General features: G+C 43.9%; 1 protein-coding gene across 3 annotated transcripts in view; it reads right to left on the bottom strand.

Moving 5' to 3' along the window:
• Window positions 1-4,536: 4,536 nt before the first annotated feature.
• Window positions 4,537-11,752, bottom strand: part of SEPHS1 (selenophosphate synthetase 1) — a 26,524-nt gene continuing 19,308 nt past the window's right edge. For 2 of the 3 annotated variants that reach the window (XM_071424085.1, XM_071424086.1), the window contains exon 9: window positions 5,458-6,787. In XM_071424085.1, the coding sequence (XP_071280186.1) occupies window positions 6,573-6,787 (215 nt within the window). In that variant the 3' untranslated portion in view covers window positions 5,458-6,572. Of the gene's footprint in view, window positions 5,220-5,457; window positions 6,788-11,752 lie in introns of those variants that run through there. The other variant, XR_011678730.1, reaches the window with a different exon arrangement.

The raw sequence follows: 11,752 nt of genomic DNA, 5'->3' as shown, positions 1-11,752 counted from the left end.
GCGGTGGGAAGGGCCTGAGGGAAGCCAGGGCGGAGCCGGGAGCCCTCGGAGCCCGGGTCCCGCCGGGCTCCGTGGTGCGAGGAGTGTGCGGGGCGGGAGGCGGCCGTCAGGGACCCGGGGCCCTCAGAGCGCCGGAGCCGCGGGGAAAGGGCCTGAGGGAGGCCGGGCCAGGCGTGCGGAGACGTTGGAATTTTCCGTGCGGATTTCTTTGTGTTTGTCCTCCCGCTTCCCCTCATTTTCCCGTTCTCTGCCAGCAGTGAATTACATCAGCCCCGTGTGGAGAGCAGCGCTTGGCACAATGCGCTCCTGAGGCCGGCATGGATCGATGCCTTATCTCCCGTCTCTAAGGAGACCGTCAGAGTTCACCTCATTCCTCCATGAAAACCTTTGGAGAGATTCTTGTGGCCCCAGTGTGAAAAGAGATCTCACACCTGCCGGGTTGTCCATAAAACCCTTGCTCACGAGCACTCCAGGCCCTGTTCCCATCACAAGTCTCCTGTAGATCCAGGCAGGCCAATGATGACAGAGTGTGCAGCAAAATTCTGCTTACAGCTGCTTTAGGAAGTTCAACTGCCATTCTGCAACAGGTTTTGCTGGAATCTGGGCTGACATGTTGGTAGATCAAAATCTCAGCTGTCAATACATTAAGCTTCCTGTTAGTGCTGCAGATGAACAGAAGCCAAGGCATGGGTAGAAAGGGTTTCTGTACATAACCTGTATAAAGCTGGTTCCCTTTAAAACTCAGAGGCAAAACTCCCATTGATTTAAATTAGCTACAGCAGGTTTACAAACTGCTCTGGTCTGTGGTGCATTCGTGTTTATGGCTCTTACAGTATGCTTGGTGGAGTCACTCCCTTCAGGGGCGTAACAGAACAGGCTGTTCACGGAAATGGGACAAACAAGGTTGGGAACCCAGGAAAAAACCCTCTCTAAACGATTTGGTGTAGTCACAGAGGTAGGAGTACAGGCACTGTGAAAGTACAACAGCAGCAACAGTGACAGCACCCTTCATTGCCAATAAAATCAGACCTTTGACTCCTGAGCCATAGGAAAACTCTTAGTCATAAGAAAACAGAAAGTTAATAAAAGTCCCTCAAATCAAACTAGTGAGAGGGAACAGAAAAAAAAAAAAGCAACTAGAGTAATAGCTTTATTACTGAACTCCTAATTATAACTGCATTGAAAGGCCTATATATAGTTTAGATCTATGCTGCAATTGCTTTCACAATCCAAACTGAAACAGGAACCTCAATAAATCCTCATGTGTTGCAAAGTTTAGGTAAAAGCCCTATCAAAAAGATGAAGCAGAATAATACTACACACGCCTATTGTGGCATGGACCTGTTTGCAATGTAGATATTTCTTCCACAGGTACATGTTTGACAGCATTTTATGCAAAGGTGTCTTTCATACCTGTAAAAAATGAACAAAAAGAATGGATTTGGCTGTACTGATTTAGGAGAACTAATATGCTTTTGTATATACATAATACACACGTACATAAATATATATATATAGAATAATAGAACATCCTGAGTTGGAAAGGACCCACAAGAACCATCAGTCCTGCTCCTGAAGTCCAGCACAAGACAAGCAAAGAATCCCACCCCGTGCCTGAGAATGTTGTCCAAAGGCTGCGTGAACTCTGTCAGCCTTCTTGGTCTGTGACCACTTCCCTGTGGAGCCTGTCCCAGTGCCCAACCATCCTCTGGATGAAGAACCCTTTCCTAATGTATGCATTTTTAAACAAGAAGAGCTCAAAAATCCCCAATATCTCTGTGCATTAAAGACTATTATTCCTAATTACATACAGCCTCTCTGGCAATCTCCATACCAGCGACTCCCGTGTCGCTGGACTGCCCTGGTGTATTCTACCACACAGCAAAGAATTGAGGACACCCCGCCCACCGTGGCAGGAGCAGCGGGTGGCTGAGGTCATTGCCCTGTATTTGTACCCTCCTGCTGAGGGATCGAACTTGAACACAACAAAAGATCGATCTCGGCCACTGCCGGCACCACGCGGTGACAGGAGGCGGCTGGTGGTGTAGCCACACCCCCTGGAATTAGAAATGTGTGGACACCTAAAAAAACCCCAAAAAACAGCTCCATTCTTTGCATCTAAACAGTCCAGAGTGAATAATTTTCAAATCCATTGATAGCATCACTGAAATACAGGCTGAATGTCATGAACCCAGTAAAAGAAACAAGGCAGAAATTTTCTTTGTTAAGGAAAATGATGGTGGCATTAATCATTGTATTAAAATGGATGGCATTTAAGAGAGGCTGTGTCTTTGCAAAGTACTTTTACAGCTATGTCTGTCAGTTTCCTGAATTTTATAGAACATTTTTATACAGATGGTTTGCATTTGGCTTTTTGTTTTAATGTTTTCTGTTCATTAAATCACAAAACTAATAAAAACTAAACGATTGAGATTCCTCCAGCAGCACAGGAACATTCCTAATGCACAGTCTTATAATTTAATAAGCATCTCAATTGACTATTAAAATCCACATTATGATCAGAACTGTAATTCCAAAGATGAGGTCTTCTGAAAGCTTAATTTACTGTGGTGAGAAGTGGCAGCTGCTCCAACTCAGCAAAATTAGCTTTTTTAACTGAGGTGCCAGGAAAAACAGATGTTGATGAGACAATAACAACAAAATCCACCACCAACATGCAGGTTCATTTCTCATCACCAGAAGAGTCAAGAAGGGCTTCTATGGATGGTAGAAGGGAGAAGGAGGGAAAGGGAGATATGGATTAATCAGAGACCAAAACAAGGGGCATAGTGACAAAGGATATGGAAAGGGTCAAGGGTCTCCATGACTTCTCTGCCTTGGGCTTTGCTTTAGTTCCTGGCCCCTGCTGAATTCCAAGGAGGAGCTACTGCCAGGCTTCTCTGCAGCTGTCCCAAGCTTCCCAGCTGGGGGTGCCCACCCATTCCTTATTGACACATCCCTTTGGAGATACCAGAGACAGCTGGGTCCGCCTGTGCTCTGAGCAGAGAGCGCAAGAACCCCAGCTGTGGTTGGCTCTTGCAGTGCCAGTGAGCCAGAAAGGAGAAGTCTCCCTCACGGACATGGTGCTCTAATTGGTGTCCACAGCTCCCAAAACGGTTCCCATTCTCCCTCATGACCACCCAGCTGGGAAAAACACCTACCAAAGGGCTGAACAAGAGGGTGTTTTATTACCTTTCCCCTTTTCCAGCACCAGTCACAGGCGTTGCCATCACATCTCGTGGTCAGAATGCAGACATGGACTCAGGTGGCTCTTCCCAGCTGTTCACTTCACTTCCAGTGAAACATCAGTGAAGCACTAAATATCAGCCACCGTGCCCACCCAACTCAGGTTTGCTGCCCTCTCACTGCAGCAGTCACATTTCATTATCTCATTATTAGAAAAGCTTCAATCCTGAATTTAGAGCAGAATATGAAATAAAAAAATACCTAACAAAAATGGCCAAACTATTCTGGCTTTATATTACTGCCACAGATTTAAAGTGTTGTTTTTCCTGGATGCAGGGGGGAAAGCAAAACGCTGAGGAAAACAACAGACTAAAGAGCAACAACTGTTACAAACTTTCCAAAAACATATGCTACTTATCAGATGTATTGATTAGCCTAGTGAATATTTCGATTATTAAATGCTTTCTTTTCAAAGAAAGATAGGTTTTTTCCCTTCACTCTTTTCACAACTTGGATGGTGTTCTACAAGCAGGGATGGGAGCTGGTGCATGCAGCTTCCTGTGTATGCAAACAAAGTACATCATGTTTGTATAAATGACGTGGCTACTAAAAACAACTGTTCACTGTTGCTTTCTCACAGCTTTTTGACACCAGCATCTCAAATCCCCTTTCATTTAAGAAGAATCTCTAAGCGTTTTGCTTAACGGTGAAGGATTTAGGACTTGCCAGTCCCTTACAAGATACCCTCCTATAGCTCACTGGGATCTACAATCTCTGATTTAGCACAAGAAGTCATAAAACTTGGTCAACAAAGGTGATGCTCACAGAGGACTTCCCAAGCTATCACCCACTCAGCGGCGCACCAGGAAGCGCTTTGGGATGTAAATTCCAGCCATCAGGAAGCACTGGGAGAGAGGCTTTTAAATCGGCTCACCCGAGGGGTTTTCCTCATAGCTGAAATCTTCCTCCGAAAGTCCCGAGATAAGGCAGCCTCCTTGGAGATGGACCTTCTGCCATTCCGGGCACGTCCAGGCAAGGACAAGCGTTGCTTTCACACCTGGCCGATGAACCCATTATCACAGCGAGTGAGAAAACCCAACAGCATCGACCCACAGGGACCTTCTTCTGCCGGAGGGGAATTGACACACATCCAGCGCCACTTTCAACTACAACTGACCTTTCTGCATGCACTCCCATACAGAAGAACTCAACTGTTCTGCGCCCATTTGATATACTTACGGTTTTTTAAAACTAAAATAACCTATATCGATACAGTCTTGCCCACAACCACAGAGAAAATAACAGAACAAACATCACAAAACAGCAGGGAAAAAAAAAGAATTAAATCAGTATTTTTTGCACAACTGGTTTTTGATACTTTATTTTCAGAACTGCCATGAAAAACCTAACAGTTTTTGGGGTTTATTTTCTCAAAGCAAAGTCAAAAACTTGGTTACTGCTTTGAGGTTTTGTGGTGAACCCACAACTCTCAGACTTCTTTTCCAGGAAAAGGAGCATGAGGGGGACTGTGTGGTTTAAGCCATTCACAAGGGAGGAATTAAAAAAAAAAAAGAACATTCTAGCTTTGCAAAAGGTGTCTGTTTAAAACACTGCTGAGTGGAAAAAAGATGAGCCAAGGTTTGCCAGAGGTGCTGTTACGAGGAAGACTGGAAATGTAAACCGTGCATGATGCAAGACTCGATCTGACCCAGTAACTCGTTTTTTATAGATGGAAGCCTTTGTAATTCTTGCTGCAGTAACAATTATCCAAGGTTTTCTTCTTGCTGGTCTGAATATCAAGGAGCAAACTCCAGAACCTGGGAGAAGCTTGGGGAGCGGGTTTGGCGCAGTTCAGGACAGCAGGGAGCGTCTGGGCAGAGCAGGGTCAGCGGCGAGGCTGCTGCAAGGGGCAGCTCCCCGTGCTGGCCGGGCAAACAGGGGCTCCAGCATCCCTTCCACGAGCCCTCCTCTTGCTGACAGCAGGCACAGGAGCACTTGCAGGGGAAACAATTCAAAATGTTGCAGACTTGGTGCTGGTAAGTAAAATAAACAAAATCAAGTGGGTAATATACTTGGAGATAATCTACTTGCCCTCAGCTTTACTCGAGGTTACCACTGGACATCACAGCTTGGAGAACTGATTCAAGGAGTGATCACAATTATCAATATAATCACACATGCAATATAATTTTTAAAAATTAGGATTTCTCCTCTTTCAAGTGAATAATTCAGATAGGAATCAAAAAAGTTCATGCACTTATACAAGAGCAATAAAAAAAATTAAATATTTATTTTGAATAACAAGCTTAAGTTCAAGCTGCATTGTTGGCAATGTTGGTTTTAAACACAGATCACAAAAGCGTGCAGAAAATTGTATTGAGCAAAGAACAAAATAATACTAAGAATTATACTAAACAGCTGCTGATTTTTAAAGAAACAAAAAAGGCTTGTAATCACTATACAAAATATAAAATGTATTAAACACTACCATCCACAGAACAGAGGTTTATTTTAGTTTGATTATATTTAAAAATTATTTGTGTAGTTATTTATATAGTGAATTGTAAATGAATATTATACAGTAACCTCCTTTTGGTCTGCAAAACCTTTGTTGCACTATAGCACATCCAATCACGTTGCAAAAAAAAAAAAGAAGATTTATTTGTCCTTACTATCAATAAAGAAAACAATAATTGATAATACAGTAAATATTTGTCAGGTCTACAAATAATGAAATTCAAAATGACTCCTTCGACTCTGAAGCGCTTTCCATGCAAAAAGTCAGCACTTGCTGTTTAAACTGAGTGCACTACCAAGCAATGTCCAGGGTCGTAGATGCTCTTGGTAAGACTAAACTTTACCAAAAAATTTAGAAAATAAAATAAAATAATTTTTTTTAAAATCAAAGATTGAATGCAATCATGCAACTCTTACTACTGGGTAACCCACTGTGTCTCTTGTCAATTTATTGCCTTTCTGGAATATCACTCAAGGCATCAAAATTAGATTCATGATAAATATACACATAATGAAAGGACACAAACTGCTATTCGACACTACTACTGGTAATGTCTGTGCTACGTGAAAGCACCTTTAAAAAGAGCCTATGCGGCAAGAGATAAGTGTCTAAAGATTCAAAATGAATCAACAGTATTGGATAACAATATAATTCTCAACTCAGAAGCTGCCTCAAGATTAGGTGCATCTTCAGTTAATGTAACAGGAAAAAAAGGCAATGGATTTTATTATTTGTATCCACTCATAAACTGACCTAAGGCCACCAGATGTGCAGACACAACAAGTTTTCTTTTCTTTTTACAGTTCTTTAAATTGTAGGATGATAAGGGAATAGATCTATTCAAAAACAAACAGCTATTTCATCTCTATTAAGAGGTGGCACCGGGCGTGGGGTTCACGTTCTGAGTGGCCACTTGCGGCGCCACTTCAATGATCCGGGGTTTGTCTATGATCCTGGCCGTGCGGTTGCCCTTCTCCACAATGCCGATAATCCACGCCTGGTGGCCCTCGCCGTATTTCGGGGACTTGATCTCGGCGCAGAAACGCGCTGCCTGCTCTCGTGGTAGGCAGATGAGGAGGCCTCCTGCAAAGAGAGAGGGCAGAGCATCAGAACATCTGACTGAAAAGTATTTCAGCCTTGCTCTGCCATGTTATGAGTAGAAAAGTTGCCCATTTTTTTAAAGGTTGCAGAGTTCACAGGTTGGGCCACTTGCTGCCAGGGTGGAGTTCTAACTGTTGCTGTAATCACCTGTTGTTCAATAGTTTTTCGTTAACTGCCTGTTGTAGATGGTTGGGAATTCCCCTTTTTTGTCGAGTAACACCCTGCTGCTTCCTGGAGGATGGCACCCGGGATGGTGAAGAGGAGAGGACATCAGGGTTGGCATGCAAATGAAGAAGCCTCTCACCAAACCTATCAAAAACCCCTAAAAACAATGAGCCACCATGGAATTGAGGGGTTGAAGTGATGTCTAGATGTGAGGAACAGAATCCGGTGTCCGCTAAGACCCTTTTTACCCCTCACCCTAATCTAAAAAGATGTTGGCTGGAAAGAGCCATGTCAAACCAAAAAACTGGGAATCTCCTGATGCTCTTGTGAGGACAGAAGCCCCAGCAGTGGCTGCCGGCCAGCAGACAAAGCTGCACTTTCTGCTCCTCCTCAGTACCACTCCTGGGAGCAGTGGCGGCATGAGCACATGTAACCATGATATTTTCTGAAAAATCTTTTCCTTAGGATTTTTCCTCCTGAGAAGCTGAGAGGCCTCAGGAACAAAATGTAAACAATGGTTATCTGCTGCTGTGGAATGCAACAGGTGCATCTGTGATTGGTCTCATGTGGTTGTTTCTAATTAATGGCCAATCACAGTCAGCTGGCTTGGACTCTGTCCGAGACACAAGCCTTTGTTATTCATTCTTTCTTTTGCTATTCTTAGCTAGCCTTCTGATGAAATCCTTTCTTCTATTCTTTTAGTATAGTTTTAATCTAATATATATCATAAAATAATAAATCAAGCCACCTGAAACATGGAGTCAGATCCTTGTCTCTTCCCTCTTCCTCAGACCCCTGTGAACACGGTCACAAGCGTGACCCGTCGATTCTTCCCACCCAAGCTGATTTTTAATAAAGGCATTAAAAGGAGAAAGATCTCCTGCCCTAATTAGTTCATGCCAGAGCCCTACTTGGACAAGTACTTGGTGACTTCAGTGGAGTCTGCTGAACTCCAAAGACTCCAAGAAAAGACGCAGGAGAAGCCCAAGCTCTGGCCCTACAGCAAGATGTCTGTGCCTGAATGCAGTACTTAGTTTCAGATAAATGAAGCCAAATACACACAAAAGATGTTGGCAAAAGGACGTGGTATTGATGCCAACAAATGACATACTGAAACAACACCAGCATTGTGACCTTCCTCACAGGACTGCAGAGTGCCTCTACGCAGAAACATTTTGGATAAAGGTCATATGCAGATACCTGTAACCACATATTGGTGGCAGCTGATTCTGTGAGTAATCCCATTGCCTGCAATGAAATCATTCATCCAAGCAGGGACCACTGCCCTGCTGAGAATGCAAGAGGCAGAACATGAAGCACAGGCCTGATCCAGTGCTCCCTGTGACTGCCCTTGTGACCCCTTTGTCTGACAATTTTCTAACCTTTTTAGCCTTTCCTGTAAGTTTTTTTCTCAGACAATATAGAAATTACTTCATTTACTAATGAAGGCTTTCAGAAGCAGCACAGTAATGAGTTAGCAAGCTCACCATTCCACAGTTAAACCCAAAAGCACTTCCATTCTTAGAATCCCAAAGCACTGAAAAAGGTTGGCAAGTGAATTGAAAATGTTTGGAGAACACAGGCAGAGAGTAGATTCACACACCGAGGAATTTGGGCACATGCTGAGCCTCACTTCTCTTTGACCCCAAGCATTCTCATCCTCACAAGTTCTGCCACCAGCTCTGAGCCAGCCCTGGGGCAAAGGGCCATCATCACCTGCTGAGCAGGTCACCCTGGGCTCGGGTGCCACATCCTCCTCCTCCACAGGCAACTCCTCAGCACAGTGGGCACCTCGATGTTTGCTTTTCTGAGCACACAGACCCCTCGGTGGTGACTAAAGACACTTCATTTAGGGCCATGAACAAGCAGCTGCTGAACATGAGGAGTTAATTAAAAGGGCAAGTGGGAGTGTGAAAGTTATTTCTTTAGATTTTGTATGAAGAAAAGTGTGCCAGCCAAAAAATGCCTACCTCTATGACATTTCAAAATAACATCCCAGTATTTCCATCAAAAACAACAAAAAACCCATAAGCTTGTATGACAGTGGCTATAACTACTCCAGATGTAACAGACAAATCAATTGCAAAGGAATTATGTGACATTCCCATGGAAGGCTCTAAATTCAATTGAAGAGAAACTTATGTCATGGTGCAGGTGAGTCAGGGGAGATGCATGCAAGTGGCAGTGCAGAGAAGGTGCAAACTAGCCAGGAGGGAGATGTGCAAAGTAATCTTGACTCAATTTTACACACACACACACACACATACACACACAGAGGTTCTTCCTGCAATTTTGTATCACTTGTACACATACCCCCTTATCATCCTCTGGCAACACCAAAAGCATAAACAAAACCCCAGTTTCTGGTGGAAAAAAAAAAAATCACTCCCCACCTGCTGGCTACATCCCAGTCTGATCAATAGTGCTTAAAAAGGCTATGGGCTACTCTCAACCAGCAGCAGGCTTCCTGTATGCTGGGATTATAGTCATGTCTCTGGTACACTGACCAGTCTCTTTACTCTTTGGGTAAATCCTTAAGGTGTTTCTTAGGTTAGTCTGTGTTATTGGCATTCCCAGCTGCTCTGCTTTTTGGGGACTGAAAGGATGCAGATATTTGGTGGCTGTCCTGGCTTATCTTTGGAAGAACAAAAGGCTTTTTTTTGTAATAGGCTTTGAACGTTGCTGGTTTTAACAAGTAGTATTTCAAGCAGGGAAGTAGACACAGAACACTTCAAAAGCAGGCCAGACAAAGCTCTGTAATTAAGAGCAGAGATACAAATAGTTCATGAATCAAAACCAAGTCCTTGCTCCTGCTAATGGCTTTCTCCCACAATGACTACAACAGGATGACATCATTAGCCTTGCCTCTTGTCAGGCACTGACACAGCCATTCCTTCTTTTCCATCCATCTGCCTATTTCCACCCAATCTCCACAAATACCAAGTTGCTGAGATACCTCTACTACACTAAAAGAGTCATCTGACACCATCCAAAAGTTATTAGGACTGAAAAATACATACATGTATCAATGTCTCAAACAATAACTGACTTATCTCTGCAAGTAGCCACTCTAACAAACAGCTCATTCTTTTGAAACCAAATCCCTGACTGCAACTTTAACCATTACCAAGGAGTTCCCTAAAAGAGAGTGCAGAATCATATAAAAGTGCAATTTTAGGAGACTACACCATTAGCAAGAGTACCTCAAGGATGGAACAGATGACATAATACATCTTTTCAACACTGGCTTTTGTCAACAGGTGCCCAGCAAATGCACATAGGGGGAAAAAAACCCCAACTCAATAACCCTAAAATCCATTCAAATAGTTTTCCAGTAAACTTCTTATTGCCTGTGCACTCAGCTGAAAAACATCTGTTCCCAGATGAAGAAGCTACAGACAGAGCGTGTCTAGAAGTTGAAGCCAACAGAGAAGAAGTGTCAGAGTAAGCAGAGCCTTGAGCAGCCCCAGCAGGCCTCCCCACAGCTGGGTATCAGGCCCAGCAAGGCAGGCCTTGGCCTTCACATAAATCAAGGCCAGGACAGGAGGAGTGCAAACAGCCTGGTGTGAATGCTAAGGAGCCATGCCAGCAGAGCCTGCCCAGCTCACACTACTGACACTCAGCAGGCCCTGCAGTGCAAGCCTGAAGGCTGTGGGTGGTTATTCAGCTTCCTGGCCAGGGTGTCCACGTGGCTACTGATCCTTTTTGGGGATCTGGCAGACACTGCCCTGTGACAAATCCCTGTGGCCATCTCTAACGCGAGAAACACAGCACTGTGATCAAATCAGACAGATGTGTTCTGAGGCACCCGCAGTTCACCACCAACCAGATCTGTCTGGCTGTTTTTCCCATCATCATCCATCTCTGCACAATGCAAGCTGCTCAGCATTTCAAAAAGACCTCTTGCTCTCACTCCCAGAAGAGATTCTGAAGTCAAGCATTTCCCACTTCCTGGCAGTGCATCCATCTGCACTGTTTTACATTCCTGCAGTGAAAAGAGAATTGGGTATCCCCAAGGTGCAGGACAGGCAGCTCTGAAGATGTAAGCACTTGGTTTGCAGCTAAACCATTCCCACACCAACTGCTACCCAAACCTCTACTACAGCCACTCACCTGGAAGGGCACCTTGCAGTTCCAGCTCTGTATCATGTCATTTTTTGGGCTTTTTCCAAATAATAAATGTACTGGCACTCCAGCTATGTGGGCTCCTGGGTTTTAAGAATCTGACTGGTATTACCAACCTTATTGACACAGCTTGCCAAGCTGCCACCAGATATTTCTGCTCCCTTCTGACTGACTCTGGATTTGAAAAGGGTTCATGTCCCATATCCTGTTACACATCATCTGAGTCACACAGTCTCTGTAGGACAGAGTGTCTGCTCAAGCACAGAGGGCCAAAGAACAACTCAGCAGATCAGGGTAAGTTATGTATTCACAAGGGGAAAAGTTTATTGCTCTCATTGTGAGGCTTTTTTCCAAATCTTCCAACTGTTCTGCTTCAAGGGGCCCCCTATGTTGTGAACTGCAGAGAACATGGGTAATACTTCTGAAGAGCCAGAAGATGGCAGGGAAATGAAATAAGAGAAAAAGACAGATTAGTTGCTACATCTCTCCATTTCCCAAAGAGAAAGAAGAGTCAGACTAAATTAGAAAAAAATAAACAGAAGATTCAAAACAAAAGTTAAGTAGAAAGACATTCAGCAGATGACAGTGATCATGCTTATCAGAGAAGAGCCTACTCTTAATAAGGCAACTTAAAAACCATCAGAAGTTCTCATCAGC

The sequence above is a fragment of the Agelaius tricolor genome, unplaced genomic scaffold, assembly GCF_023055355.1.
Source record: "Agelaius tricolor isolate 1412-34295 unplaced genomic scaffold, bAgeTri1.0.p SCAF_3, whole genome shotgun sequence".
Classification (NCBI taxonomy): domain Eukaryota; kingdom Metazoa; phylum Chordata; class Aves; order Passeriformes; family Icteridae; genus Agelaius; species Agelaius tricolor.
The sequence above is the reverse complement of the archived record's forward strand: the minus strand, read 5'-3'. Positions and strand labels throughout refer to the sequence as shown.